This window comes from Labrus bergylta, chromosome 15 (genome assembly GCF_963930695.1).
Source record: "Labrus bergylta chromosome 15, fLabBer1.1, whole genome shotgun sequence".
In the NCBI taxonomy this organism is placed as follows: Eukaryota; Metazoa; Chordata; class Actinopteri; order Labriformes; family Labridae; genus Labrus; species Labrus bergylta.
In genome coordinates, this window is record NC_089209.1 from 15724140 (window position 1) to 15740566 (window position 16427).

The following is a 16427-nucleotide window of genomic DNA, read 5'->3' on the forward strand; positions in this document are numbered from 1 at the left end:
TGAAAATGACTTTTCAGTGCAGTTTTGTAAGAGCCAGCACCCTGTGATACAGAACGTTTGATCAGCTGTGACAGACTGCGTTTCTCTGCACATCAATATCCTGTTAATATTCTGGATACCCAACTGTTCAGTTTTGGTGTTGCTGCATGTAAACATAATATCCTGTTTACAATAAATCTGATTATATCTTCTTAAGATGTGAAGAAACACAAATAAGATGGCAGAGTGCAGCAATATTAGCTGGCGGAGCTGTTACATGCATGCGTCTTATCTGGTTTCTTGTTCGAGTTCAGGGTCTGAGTGGGTTTGGTGCCTGCAGTTGTGTTTGGACAATCCTGTTAACTGTAAACAGCAGTGTCTGGCATGTATAGTGTTGCAGGGCTGAAAGGTTCTCAAAAAGCACATTTTGTATCCAAAGGACAAAATAGAAACTCTTGAAGCAGATACTGAGATGGACAGAAAATTACCCATCAACCATGCACATGTCTTTACCTGCAGCGCTGTACTCACAGTCTACTTGACGGTATCTATTAATATTTCATTTATTGCCCCATTATATTTAAACTCAAAAATAAAGTTCAGTAAAGTTGTATAAAAACAAAAACATATGCTCTGTTGTTGTTCATTACTGATCACTATATGTGCTGTTTAAATAGTTGTATAAAATGAATATCATCACTTGAAGTCGTACTTTTGTTCTGTATATCAGCACAGCTGTGATCATCATATGATCGAATCACAGCTGTGCTGGTTTTCACTTTAATCTTTAACTTCATTTTACACTGAACTTCACTCACAACTCGGCTATTGTCAACTTATTAAGTGCATTAAAACAAATTAGAAAGATATTAAGTGAAGGCATTTAATATCTTTCAAATTTGTTTTAATTGCCATTCTGGCCAGTAATTATTATTAAAATGTCACTTCAATTTTTCAACAACTGCAAAAAAAAAATCTGCTCAGGATCAGTTATTTTCTTTAGAAAACTTATCTGTATGTAATTTCAAACTACTTTTAAGGGAGAATTCACCATTAATAACGGAGACTGATAACAGTTTTTAAGCCTCTCCCCTGTTTTTGTGAACTATCCTCCACTGTTTAGAAGCTTCTGTCTTTGATGAATTGTTTTAAATCTGTTTTTCTGACTGTCACTGGTTCCTCTTTCTCATGTTGTCTATGGATAAGGGTAACCTAGTTACCAAAGCAAAGCTGAGGGATGTTTGGCGTGATGAGTGGAAGTGGAAATTGGAAAAGCAGCACTTCAGCGCGAACAGGATACTTGTGTTGATCAGCATGACAAGGTATAACTTGTACAACTTCAGCACTTAGGTGTGTGCCACATTCAGAGTACAAAACCATTTAGATGGTTTAGCTTTTCAGGAAGCCTGAGGAAAGTCTTTATCACATCTTTTTAACATACATGGCAGAACATGCTTATTGCCATGGTAAACAATGAAGTCAGCTTTGCAACAGCGAATCAGAAAAACCTCCAGCATTATCTTCTGTACATGTTTTTGCCTTTCTGCAACAGTTAGCATCTTTCCCCTCCAAAGCTTGAACACAATGTTCAGAACAAATGTTTGAAATAACAATTAGTTTAAAAAGGGCTTTCTACATTGCAGATACACCCTCTAGCTGTAAACTGTCTTCCCATGTTTTTGGTTTAACTAGTTAGCATGCTAATATATGTAAAATGTAGAAGCAGAGAACACAAAGTACAGCTGCCAAGTACATGTACAACAGCCGGTATTACTATTATTATTATTATTATTATTGACATGCATCCATGGGACACAAATTCAAGACAATGTGACAATGAGTCATCAAGATATTTTGCTCAAACCACACATATGATCCTTATGGTAGGTCCAGAAAAAAATGCAGGGGATCACCAAGGTCTTTTGGATTGCTAATACAGGGACACTAAATGGATGTACCAATTTGTATGTTGATCTGCTTGAAAGTCCTTGAGATATTTCACTCTGGACAATGGTGGATTGACCAACCAAAACAGGCAGATATTTCTGCCCCTTGAGCCAAACAAAGATGGAGCAATTGCACATAAAACATTTAAAGGTGTTGTTGTACATAATTAAATCATTTAGACACTTAATATATATTTTAGCTTTCACATTTAAGGGTTAACGATATAAATTGAAATGTCCTGTGTTTTACCAGAGTAATGAGGTAGCATGTTGTCTCGCGATATTTGGTCATCTCTACATTTATTATAGTAAACTCTCTATCATCAGTTTACAATTGAAAAAGAATCCCACAAAATTGTTGATCTACATTGGCCATGTTGCAAGCACATGCAAGTAAACTGACACATTTCTTTCTTCCTCAATAACCAAATGCTCCCTCAGCAAAGACTCAGATAACACCTGAAAGTTTTGAACGGATTCTAGGGAAGAATTAACTGAATGTCAAACAGCTGCTTAATAAGGAAGTGTTTATTCTTCTTAGCCCGAAACCAAAAGGAGAAGCATCAAGGGATGAGACCTTTGAGAAAAGCAAGGACAGACACTACAGGGAAAGGATTTTTAATTTAGAAACCCAATGAGGAACGCTCCAAGGACGAAGGTGAGGCTACACTTTGCCAAAACAAACAGAGTAAAGTGTGGACACTTCTTTAACCAAGGTTTCTTCTTCAATGTTTATTTAATTTGTACCAGCCTGCATGTTGGTATTTGACCACAGTTTCCAAGGATTGTCACATCACTTAGATCAATAATGATTTCTTTCCCATTTCCTGCATCTTTACACAACAACCAGCACATTAATGAGCATTCTTTATGGGTGAGTTGTTTGTCTGCCTGTGTGATAACATTGTTGGTGTTGGATGCATTACCACAAAATCTTTCATCCCAAATGAATCCATCACAGTTTTTATTGCACTGCAGATACATTTAGCTGTGATAAAGGTGTCACATTCATTGGATTCAATCTGTTATGTGTAAAAGATGGCTGCTTAAACTCACACTAAAATGTTACTTCAGTTTTATTCCCCATGAGATCAGTAAACTATGTGATGAAAATATTTTGTCAGCTGTTTAAAGCTGCATTGAAAAATCACTGCTACACTACAATCAATAATCACTCTCATCTAAATTTGTTTGGTGCCTGTGTAAAACAGTAAATAAACCACAGATTAAGTTAATGCAGTTTTAAGCTCTCGCACACACTCGAACAATGACATTTCCATTTGATTCCACAGCTTTTAAAAAGAAACAATTGAACACTGTCCGTTTACCCTTGCTTTAGGCTTTTTTCCTCAATTGATTCAGGAAGTTCTTACCTGTCTGAGTCTGAAACGAACTAAATCTGGGAGGTTTAACTTATTCAACAAATATGGGATTTGTGCTTCGGGGCACAGCGGTTGCCTTGGTTGACTGACATTCAATTCTCTTGCATTGTTCCTCTCTTTCCTGATCTTTGAATAACAATTACTATGAAAACCAATCAGGTCACAGTGCTGCTTTTCATGAATACAATAGTGCACGTATTGACACCATTGTCCATTGTTAACAAAAACATTGTGACAATCAATTCAGTCAATGAAATGAAAATAAAAACGACATCCCATATGTAAATGACTACACTCTGTCCCCAAAGATGAACATTAATTCATTTTCTATTTTATCCAGTCATTTGAATTACAGTACTAAAAGTAATAATTTGATATACAACAGTTTGTCCTTTGGGTGTGGAGATATACTGCCACCTCACTTATTGTTATGGAGGTAATGAACCATAACATTGGGATTGTTTTATTAGCCATGCCTGTTGCATGGCACTGGGGACAGCATCGTTGGTAACTCCAACATGGAGTCCAACTTTGTGCTCTTGATCAAATATCTTGACTTCTATAGTCATCAACGCCAACCGGATGAATCATAATCACTATAATAGGCCTGATACATAAGGATATAAAACTAGCACTCCCATTAGCTTCAGCCACACCTAGTGTTTAGTGCTACTTAGCATATGTTAACAGAAATGATAAACATTGTACTTGCCGAATAATTACCAAATTAGCAATAACAGTGTGTGCACATAAGAGCCATTTGGACAGTCGTATCAGTCCATCTCACAACCAACTGAGCACCCAGCCAGACAAAAGCAGCCTCAGTTGAGGAGCCTGACAGCTGAAAAGCCTCAGTTCCTGACATCTTGAATTTCAACTTTTTCTTCTGTCCATCAAAAAGTGTTGTGATTTCTATAAAGTATCAGCTTTCCAGCCAAGGAGTAAACATGTAGTCCAACAACCAGAACCCTAACCTCTCACTTAGTCAGCCAGTCGACCGGTTCAACGTATGCTATTAAGGACCCTGACGCTGTTTCCAGCAATTAGAGTGAAGCAGGCAGCCATCAGCCAGTGAACCAGTCAGACTGAGGAGTGTGGGCTCATGGAGCATGACAATGTTTCCACACACCAATTACAGCCAGACAGTGGTACAGCTGTGTGGTGGCTTGGCACTCAGCCACACTATAAGCACCACTATCGATTGACAGAGAGCGTGCGAGGAGAGAAAGTCATACTAAGCGAGGTAGGAAGATGCAGGAGCGCTGAATCTCCCAAACTCTTTGTGTTGGGAGTAATGATGCATGCAGTCACACTGAAGAGTTGATTTGTTTATCCTTTGTAAGTCTGTATTCATATGTGTGCGTATGCTACTGGAAAAAAAAGAGCGAATGGGATGAAAAGTGACAGGCCTCCCTCATTCTAACTCTTTATTTCTCTTGGCTGCCTCTTCTGATTCTGCTAATTAGCACAGTTTGACAGAGCAGGAGAGTAAGAAACAACAAGGGCGAGGGTGAAAGGCAGGAAGAGTGAACAGAGACAAGGAAAACAGTTTTCAAACAAAGAAATAAGACTAAAAGAGCTAGAAAGACACAAAAAAAAACTGAGACAAAGAGAGAGTCTCTGAAGCAGCTTATCCAGACTATTCTATGTAAGTGAGGTTATGAAGCTATCAAATTAATGGAGCCTTCATGCTTTTTTCTTTACAACAAATATCACAAAGTTGCACAATTATCCCCAATTCCCAAAGCTATTACAGTAGACAAAGACGTTGGCATGCTTGAAACACACTTTACAATACACTAAACTTAATCTAATACTACTTGTTACGGCATGAAACACAAATTGATTAATTGCATTCATTTCAAAGGACAGTGTCAACAACATACACACATCAACAAAAATGTAATAACTGCATATATATTTGTCTTTTTTCTCACAGAACACTGGAACACCCTCTAACTGCCAGAACTGAGGTTTTTTTTGATAAACATTTATTCAGGGGTTGACATTACTGTAAGTTAAATTTGCCACTAGTTTTCGAAGATCACTGCCCGACCATTGTAGCCGCTGGCCCAGGAACGATACTTTTGATTCGAAAAATAACAGTCACCAATTTACTCTTGAACCATTCTGATGCAAAAGTCAATTACAACTTTTATTTAATTAATTGAGTTATATCAAATATTTTGTATTTTTCTTATATCTATGTGCTCATGTTTATTCACCATGCTGGTAACTCTAAGAGTCTCCTTAATCTGATATTAATATGAGGCTGTGATAGAGCTGGAATCTCTCCTTCTTTCTTCTCTGTGAGAAACTCTTCATCCTTAGATCTTTACTTTAGGAGCTCTCTTAAGGGCTAAGATGCTTTGTGAATAACTTTAATCTTTACCAGGATCTAGTCTTTAACTTTAAGGGGCTGTTTAGCTGCAGCGTGTTCCAGCTCCTCCAGCTGTCTGTCACTGTGGCTGAAACTTTTCTCCGTTCTGTTTTCGTCATGCCCTGCTGTCACTCTCGACTCTTCTGGTGATTTTTTTCGCTTTGAATGCTGATTTTTTTTCGCTTTTGTCGAGATCTGATGGTTTTAAAACCATTTTACCAAACGTTTTTATGAGAGTGTATGACCAGTATAACAGGACAGCGCTGTTTTTTGCTGCCTTTTCAGGCAATATTTGAACTGGCCTGAGCTGGCCAGCTGAACGTGCAATCAGCTGGCCCGGACTCTGTCAATTATTCATCCCAGCCAGTTATAATGTCGAGCCCTGATTGATTGGTTTCAACATTTAAAGGAAGAATGTGTGACTTTTTGATCCAGTAGATGTCACCCTTGAGCACTAGCATGAAACAAAAACTGCTGTTTGGCGACACCTCTGCTACACTGAATCCTCCGCTCTCCTATGGCGACACAACTCCAACCCCTCTCCCCACACGTTTGCACAAAGGAGTTATCAAATTGGAACGCACCATTGTTAAGCGCCTGACAAAATCGATCAAATTTCCCTCTGGAATTAATAAAGGATTTTTTTATTCTGATTTTGATAAAATGTCACAAATTCTTCCTTTAATTTTTTTGGTAAATAGTGTAATTGCTGTCTGAGAGTACATGTATAACATCAGTATCAATTTCTATGGCAAAAATCATTAAGCAGCTGAGAAACACTCAATTTAACCCACTCTGAGCTTCCTGCCTCAGCACCAATAGAAGACAAAAAATGGTTTACAACTAGCTTGTGAACACTAAGCCGCTAGCCAGCCATATATTTCCCCCGGGAGTTGATGAAGACCAAAAAATGGGGGTTATTAATATTGGGCTAACATTTCTTGGTGGGCTCGAGGCTCCAAATGAGTATTAAAAATGCTTCCAGTATGCTCAATGTGTTAATAAGAAGCGGTTTGACACATTCACCATCAACACTTTACAAAGTGGTAAAATTACAATGTTGTGTTTACTGCCCTGGGTGTTTTTTTGTTGTTGCTCATTAAAGCTAACAATCATACATTTTTGAGATAACTGAATAATGTTCCTTACATTTGGGAAATTGGATAAAAATGACATGTATTCTTAATAATGAATAGAAAATATCAAAATCAATGGAACCATCATTGTAGCCTTCTGAGAAAACAAATACTTTTTACCTATTCTACTGGATAGCAATGCAAGGATCACAGTTGCTCCCTGATCAATAGATAAATCGATACACTTAGCTAAATAAATTCCTTTACAGGGTGCTGTGTTAAGTCCAAAAACTGTACATGGTTCATCTCTTGTTTTTAGAGAAGGCCCCACTGTGAGTGACAGGTCACCCCTAATAGTTATAAAAGTAATGAGGAGACGTAATAATAAAGTGTGTGCAGGTACTGAAGTTTAGAAATGCAGTGCATACTAGAAAATACTTGTGGAAATTCAAGTACTTACAGCCAGCAGTATCTGCAGCGAGGAGTGAGCCACCTCTATGAACTGGAAATCCATCAGACAGCCAGATATAGATATATATCGGTGGTCTTCGGGTGCCCAGGAGGGGGGAGGGGTGATAGGCATCACCCTGCACCCAGGGCCGTTCTCCATCCACCAGGAGCGATGCATGGACAGGTTGAAAGTCAGGACAAGGTCAGAGTCCTGGCCAGAAAGAGTCAGACAGGCAAACAGAGTGAGAATTGAATTCTATTTTTAATTAAAACTACACAGTTTGTCAAATCAAGGTCTGGGAGATACATGGAGAGAGGAGGAGGGGGGATGTTTGGCTCAAAGCTAAAAATAGATCTCAGAGTTATGATCTGGGATCACTCTTATTAGATCTGAATCATACACAGGCAGGGTTATGATGAGTGCAATAAGAGAGGGAGGGAAAGGATGATGTTAGGAGGCCAGATATAAAAAAAAAAAGAAGGGGGGGGGGGGAAAGAGAGAGGTGGAGAGAAGCTATGCTTTGATTTTGTGTTTCTTCACGCACCAAAAGCTCTTGTTTTTCAGTCCAGAAAAAGAGGGGAGGCTTTGTTTTGTATCATGGCAGGGTCAGCAACGACAGTGACTGTTTTGGTTTTAGGCAACACAGCTTTGTTTTGTTTTTTCTCCTAATTTTTTTCTTAAGCAGGACATAAGAAAGAGAGAGCTGTAAAAACCGAGACACACATTTATGTGAAAGTGGCAAAATGACTGAAGGAGTTTACAGCCACTAGAGCAAAGTAGCTCCACAAAGGCAAGTGAATCTATCACTCCGATTCAGTCTGAAAAGTCTGGATTACTTAACACCTTTAAGACAGTACTTCTCCAGAGAATTAATCTGAACGACTTTGGTGATCCCCAAACCTTGACTTTAGTGTTGCCTGTTTCAGCTACCCAATGAAATATCTCAACATGTACAAGATTCAACTTGCACAAAAAAATAAGTGATTGATCAATTTGTTTGAGACAAAAAAAAAAACCCAATGAGACTTTTACCATCAGTCTCAGCCAACTTTGTTCTAACAAGCAAAACAAGTTAACTTCTGAACATGTTGAAATGATAAATAGCAAAAGAGAATCAAGTAAACTATTTAACTAAGACTGTTGGTATGCTGACATTACCACTGAGCTCAAAGCATTGCTGTGTTGAATGAGGCCTCACAGATCTGCTAGCAAAGCTGTAGTTCCCCCCCAGTCTTGTTCTTCCACTGAAATAGAGACTTTTTGTCCTCTTTATTTATTCTGTTTGTCCACAGCTGCATGAGAAGCCTATCACTAACGGCGATAACTTCAAATTACAGCCAGAAGCTGCAAAGAATAGCACAAATGGCAACAAGTAAATATATAAATATTCTCTTTCTCTGGTTGTTTCAGTTCTTCTTCACAGCAGCAGAGAAGGAGTACAAAGAGAAATGGCACTGTGCAGTATTTCTGCTCCGGCTTTTCTTCAATTCATTTTACCCTAAAAGCCTGAATGAAACGTCATAAATCAGATATGATAGTCGTCTGGGTTTAAATAATGCACATATTAACATCTCCACTTAGCAAGGAGAGACGTAAATCATCCCACAGACAGCGACGCGAACCACAATGAAAACACCCAAACACAAGAGATCACAAATGCACACTTTTCACACAGCCACTTCTGCTTTTGTCTTTATTCTAATGAAAAGCCTTTGTGTCCTTTAAAAGCAGGCTGAAGGCACACATGGCTTTCACCTCATTTGCTAATTTCCTTTGAGGTGATTCATCCTTTTACCAAGATATTAGAAAATAAAAAAGACTCTCACATATACATCCATCAAGGTCTGTTTCCCTTTTTTCCTCCAAGATGTGCAGTTACTAATTGCTGTAGTACCCAGGATCAGAATGCGTCTTAAGACTGGTCCATAGAACCCTTTTTTGAAAGTCCTGAGTTGGACTCAACCAAAGCTTACACCTTCTTAACAGTAACACTTTTTCATAAGCAGAATTAAATGTGATTCTGGTTAAGTGTCATGTAAAAAGGGCCAAGTTCTTGCATCAACTCCTGAGTCCACTTTCCTTGTTTCTGCACTATATACACCTCTTTGTCTTTGTCTTAACTTTTCACCATTTCTCCTCCCTCCACAACCTCACTTGACTCTGTCACCTCCCTTCTTATTGTTCTTCCTCGTACTTAATTTCCCCCTCTCTATTAATTCACACTCTCCTCTTTCTTCCTCTCTCTCTCCTCTGCCCCCCTTTTCTCCTCTCTTTTTCTTCTCTATTTCGGTGTAATGAGTAAATGCCTCATTAAGCGCAGAGCTCTGATTAATGCCATCTCCCCTTGTTGTGCTCCTCTTTTTAAAGAGTAAAATCTCTCTACTTTCTCTTATTCCCCTCTGCCATCACTTTCCCTTATCTATCTCATACTGTCATTGCCTTGCTCCAAACCTTGATTTCGTTTTTTTTTTTTAGTTCTTTCACCTCTTTTCTTTCTTGCTTTTGCCTATCTGCAGTTCACTTCTCTCTCTCTCTCTCTCTCTCTCTCGCTCTCTCTCTCTCTCTCTCTCTCTCTCTCTCTCTCTCTCTCTCTCTCTCTCTCTCTCCAGCTGTGAAAAGAGGTTTGAAGGGGCTGGCAATAATTATTTTTGTACAGTCTCTATCAGTGCTTTTCTAATGAGCCTCTCGAACAAACACACACACACACACACACACACACACACACACACACACACACACACACACACACACACACAGAAACAAAATAATTATCAACGGAAAGCCAAATTTAGCTGAATGTCATCAAGGCCAAGCAGGATGAGCTGATGCTATTTCTGCAGAGTACTCCTGTTCCCAGTCTTTATGCTAAGCTAAGGTAACCGTCAGCCAATCATCATTTTGCATCTAAAACAGTATCAATCTCCTTATCGAACTTGCATGAAGAAAGAAAATCTTCTGCTAAATCTTCTGTACAGCGTTGTAGATAATGACCAAATTACATTTAATAATTATTAATGTCCCGAGTTTGTCTCGGGATTATTAATATGAACCAGCATCTACTGTTTTTTTTCTCTGCTTCCATTCAGCTGTGTGTGATAATACTGTGTCTGTGCATGAGTTCACTAAGGTCACAGGGTGTGCAATGCAGCTTTGGAAAAGACTGGTACCAACAGAAAAAAATGTATTACCTCCTTTCTATTCATGCAGCTGCAGTGGGTCACCACAACAAGCCTCTTCCACCAGGGATGGAAAAATACTAATATAAAAACACATATTGCAATTTAAGCCTTCACTTCCTAAATGAGCAGAGTGCACTTTTTGGACCAAGTGGCTTTTATAACAATAAATCATCCAAACATGAACAGTTTAAGGCTTCACAATGCAGACAAAAATGACTCCACATTCACCAGTAGAATACTAAACAATTCAATCTCAGCCGTGCTCCGGCATTGATATATTGATCTTATATAGTGGTTTGTTTAGCATTGCAGAATTTATCCCATTAGGATGATGAAGCCGTATCTGCAAAATAATCTGGAGATAACAATCTGCCTGGTGATGAATGGGCCCTTTAGCTCGCAATCTCAAACTACTACTACAAGTACTCTCAAGCGTCGTCTTTCTATTTGTACACTGTGTATATGTATTTGTGTGCGTTTGTGCCTATATGTGTGCCCTGCTGAGCACCGTTTGTTACTGTTAGTCTCCATCTTTCCACATCATTCCTCCACATATTTCATTCCTCTTCCTTGTTTCGCTCTCCTCTTTCTTTTCCTCTCTCCCTGTCTCACACACAAACACACACACGAACACACTCAGTCTATAATTTCCCGTGTGCTAGTCGAGGACCATGCACTCACGCTCTCAGGTCTTTGTCTCTGACTGTGGGCTAGTGCCGCTTCAATGAACCACATCTGTTTTCCTCCTGCCTCCGTCTACACCTCTTCCTCTCTCTCGATCTCCACCATTCTCTCTCTCTTGCTCTCAATTTCCCCTCAATTTCCCACTTCTCTATTTTCCTTTGTGCTTGAGTCCCAAGAGATGGAGGGATGGAGGGGGAAGAGACAGCTGAAAATTGTATTTCCTCTGATAGTCTGATGGTCAGAGTAATGTTACCTTTTAAAGCTACCTGGAGCTACATTTAATAGCAGGTTAACAATTACAATCTGTGCTGTAAAAAAAAAAAAATTACAGCTCCAAACTGTGGAGGCACAAGAAAAATGGGTCAAATAATGGAGCAACCAAATCTGATCATGTGACATAAACACAATGTTTTTGTGATCTGTTGACAGTTGACCCTGTTTTTACAGGATGTGCAAATGGATAATTCAATATCTAGTTCAAACTCAACACTAGAGACGTTCTTCACCACACTGTTACACATATTTAGACTTGAGTAATTGCAGGTACACAGAACCCCTTTCATACCAGTAGGATTAAAAAGATATCCATCACATTTTGCAAGCTTTGACCGACATTACATTGAATGACATCCCACTGTTGTTATTTGTTATTGTCACATGATGATATCTTACCTGAAACCTGTCAATTGTTTTGGGGAAACTAATTGGCTATAGTATCAGATTGATGCATTCACTGGCACACCTGCTGATAACAGATTCCACATTAAAGTGTTGGAGGCACACACTGAGACTGGTATTGATAAAGTCGACTCAGGCTCAATCTTACCAAATTTTCAAACACTAGACCAAAGCTAATTAAAATAATACAGGCTTTAAAGTAACAACGCCCAAGGCAAATTGAGGACTGACACAATTTGATTTTTTTTTTTTTTTTTTTTTTTTTCAAAGTCTTGACCCAAATATTCTGGATGGCTGGACGGATTGAAAGCGGGCAAAGGGAGGGAGTGCCATTTTTTTCTCCTCGAGTGCCTCAGCATCTGCTCCCGAGACACAAACAAACACACACACACACACACACACACACACACACACACACACACACACACACACACACACACACACACACACACACACACACACACACACACACACACACACACACACTTCACAACACTCCTCGCACATAATCTAACACCTTTTAACATGCTCTGGTATAAACTCCAAGCCTTCACGTAGTGCAGCAGACAGACAAGACAGGCAGACGGACCGACATGGAATAAAACAGTCAAATCGACTTTCTGACAAACAACCGCAGTCAGTTTGATATTCTGTCTGTCCAGCAGGCAGCCAAAAAAGATCAGCCCATCATCAGACTAAAGGGCAGAAAACCAGGCAGGGGACGATATTAGCTTTATTCTCTCTAAAGTCAATTTTTCACTCTATTTAACTGAACCTTTATCTCTAGCTCCATCCCACTTTTTGATAATTTTCTCTTTCTCTCTCGCTGGCGGCTCTCTCTCTATGTCACTCTGGCTGCGTTATTTCACACCAATACCATCAGTCACGGTGCATCTCCCTGCGTTATTTTGCTGTGATTTCCCATGGGAGTGAGAGGAGGCCTTAACCCATTATGCCTAAAGCACTTCTCTCCTATCAAATTGGTGTAGGGTGTTAGTGAATTGTTTGTGTGTGCGTGTGATTGTGTGTTGGGGGGGTGAAAAAAGATGAAGTCTGTTCAAGATCCTGGCCCTGACCTTAACCACTCCAAACCTATTAACGTCTATAAGCGAATGCCTCAATGTAGAACTGTTTGAACCCCCCGAGCTTTCAGGTTGGTGGGGTAATTATAGAACAACTACCCCCCGTACCCCAGGTGTGATCCACATAAAGAAAGGGGGGGCTAGCTAATTCGCTTTCTATGGTTTAATTGGCTTGCTGAAAACCAATGTAGCCACACCTGGAGCAAGAGGTCAGAAGTGTAGTAAATCACAGCTTGGGTTTTATTATTTGCATTGAAAAAGAAATTAAACAAAATAACATTAGCATAAACCAATAAAGCAGCTGCAAGAGAATGCTGATGAGATCAATATTTTTGAATCAATATTCGGACAAAAGACATTGTTATGTGAAAGGCATTGTGATGAAAACAAAGAGAACTGTCCCCTCACTCTGATGCTCCCACAAAATGAAGTGAGCCTTGTATCTTTTTGCTTATTATGTGTTCTTTGGCCCCCAACATTGTGGCTTAATTTTATTCAAAATGCTCGGATGATCTGACAAACATTAGCTCATCGGCACTGAATGACAGACAGAGTTAACAAAAGGATAACAGACTGGAGCATTTAGATTTCAAAGAGATGTTTTCCACTTTGCAACTGGTAGAGATCAAAACAGAACTAATAGGAATGTGAATATTTGGCTGAAGTTTGTAGCGCCATCAGAGACACATCTCCCCAATAGGAGCTCATAGTGCTCTCTGCCATCGCTATTTACTCTGTTATAATATACAATATCCTAGTAACACATGTACTGTAAATAGTAATAATAAACAATCATCTTTGATAACCGTGATTTTATTTTTTGCTAAATGTTGTAAATATAGAAGCCAGGTTGATTGATAATATTTGAATACTTGCGATCTAAATGGAGTAGGAATGGGAAAGCAACAGAAGCATTCAGGTGATCTGATATTTACTCAAGATTGACAAACTGCAGCAAAATGGACACAAATAGATGGAAAAGAAAACTAAAATGAATGGTAGTTATCTGTTAGAAACATTATGTTTGATCAGCTGTACATAATGTGGTCATTTAATGTGAATGAATGCAGTACAGTAACATGGCCATGTTCCCTGATTTAAACCAATACTTGTATCCAATGATAATTATAAGTGATGGTCAAAACTCACAAAATGTGACCCACGTTGGGAGTATCCTGGAAAAGTCATTTATTGTTAAAGTTTAAAAAAAAAACCTTCAGACTCTATTCTGAGGAAGCTCAGTTGACCAAACCCTTAAGATAAACACATTACAATAAGGAGTAGAGGTAAATAAGCAGTTTCAATCCAATATAACTGCTAACACAGTCATTATAGATCCATTACAAAGAAAGGCTTTTAAATAACACCAGAAACTGCCTAACCCTGGAACAAGTTCTATAGCAGCAAGCAAGTCAAACAAACCCAATTATCTACTCCAACCATAAAGACAATCCATGTTCAATTGGCCTTTTCTGTTTTAACAAGTCAAACTAACACTTGTCATTGCACATGAAACAATACAGTAACAATGAATAATCAAACTGAAACACCAGTTATAACAGCTCTGAATGATCAAATTGGTTGCTGGGAATGTCCCACTGGAGACGTGCTGGGGGAAAAAAGGCAATTTCATGCCATGATTTCAACAAATGCATCCCATTGATCACACACAGTCAGAGCTGATGCATTAACTCAGTGAGTCAGGGTGGATGTTTTAACTAGAACACTGATGATGTGGGATCCTCTCATTCATCGTCTCAATCAGCTGTGCAGAATGAATGCTGAAGGGAGTGAAATTAAGTGACTATCAGTATTCAAACCAGCCCCAGCAATCTGTTTTTCTACTTCCATTTGAAATGAATTGGGTGGTTTTGGATTTGATTTACTGTCTTTTTTTCCGGCAAAAATTTATCTGGGAGTAAAAAGCTCGCCCAGGTGATATAAAATAGATATCAAAGGCACATTTTAGATTTTCCCGTTATTTGAGCAATCCTGTCTTCCTTCGCTTTTGCTCTTGCTTTCTACTTCTCTCTTTTTCGATCTTCTCTTTTTTTCCCTCTAATGAAAAGGACACCGATTCTCATGAGGCTTCATCCCATAACATGTCATCTCCTGCAGCTCCTATCATACCTCCATCTGTCAAAACCTCTTTGTCTCTCTGTCTGCTCCTGACTCTTCTACCCCCAATCTTTCAGTCTTCTTTACTTTCTGTTTCTCCCTTCTGTTCTCTTCTCTCCATGTTTCACTTTTATCTCATCTTACCATTTTCCCTGTGGTCACTCGTCCCTCTCTCTGTCAGAGAAACGTCGTGTGTTTGCAGACTGAAATTAGATGCCTGGATGGGTATGGTGATTCAAATGGCGCTGTTTGGAAACTATTTTGACTTTCTTTGCACACACTTACCAATTCTTCTGCCTGATATAACGAATGACAGCTCAAGCTGCTGGCAGAGCATAGACAAAAAATAAACCCACTATACACACACTTAGACACACTATGGAAACACTTTCACACGTACAGTATGCAAAAAAGCATGTGGGATAACCATCCCGCTGCACATTGCCCCTAAGTCAATGACTGACAGCTAAGCCCAGTTTGTATGTGTGTATCTATGTGTCTGTATCTGTGTGTCATCTGACGCCCACAGGGTGGTTGCATCTTTTATATGACACAGTGGACTACTGACAGTGAGCTGTCTAAGTTTGTGTGTGCACGCGTGTGTGAGAGTATGTGTGTGTTTTTGTTCATTTGTATGAGTGTGTGTGTGTGTGTGTGTTAGTGTTTCCAGCATGTTGACAGTTCTCTCTCCACAGGCCCCTCTCCAAATCTGTCAGGAACGCCACATCAGAGAAATCTTTTTAAAGATGAATTTGGTGGCATTGCAGCTGTATTAGATAGAGCAGTGGTGAGTGGCAGGGAGGATGGGAGTGTGACAGACTGATATGTGCTATGAATCTCAGGCTTAAACTTAAATTACTGTCAGGCAGGATGCACACCTTATCTATTCTGCTGGGGCTCCACATGGGCTGTATTGAAGGCAAAGATACACATTAGATAGAAAATGTTCAGGAAGGCAGACATGTTGTCACAAGGCCATGAAGCAATTAATTGATCTGTTGATTGTCAGAAATTAAAATAAAATACAAATGTTTCTTTCTGTTCAACCCTAACTAGCTAGTCTATCATGTAGGCCATATAACTAGAAGGGTTTATATCCTTCTCAAACTTGAAGTTGGTGTTGCTATAAAGAGAAGCGAGGGTAAGTAGTAATGCAAATTGAAAAAGGGCACTTCTTGTTTTCATTGTGTTTTAGTCAGTGAGCGCATAAAACATGAAGGGGGAAAAACTCCCGGATTACAATGTGGATATCTTGAGTCACTCTTGCAGACGCCTCAAGCACACCTTTTAACCATGTAAAAAAAAACAATTTTTTTTTTTTTTTTAACCATGCTGTAGTAACAAAATGAAGGTCACAATATCCGTGCCATGCACTGAAAAGACTTGGCCCAAGCAAAGTGTTTCTAACCCAAATTAGCCCACAAACAGTTGTTTGAGAGAGGGGGCTCTCTTGTTTGGTCAGTCAGCGGGCC

The 16427-nt window shown here is 39.2% G+C and overlaps 1 protein-coding gene across 2 annotated transcripts in view; it reads right to left on the reverse strand.

Annotated features, from left to right (window-relative positions):
- The window catches only part of nkain2 (sodium/potassium transporting ATPase interacting 2), a 78683-nt gene that overhangs the window by 14566 nt on the left and 47690 nt on the right, over positions 1-16427 (reverse strand). For both annotated transcript variants that reach the window (XM_020642044.3, XM_029278938.2), the window contains exon 4: positions 7224-7424. In XM_020642044.3, the coding sequence (XP_020497700.1) occupies positions 7224-7424 (201 nt within the window). The remainder of the gene's footprint in view (positions 1-7223; positions 7425-16427) is intronic.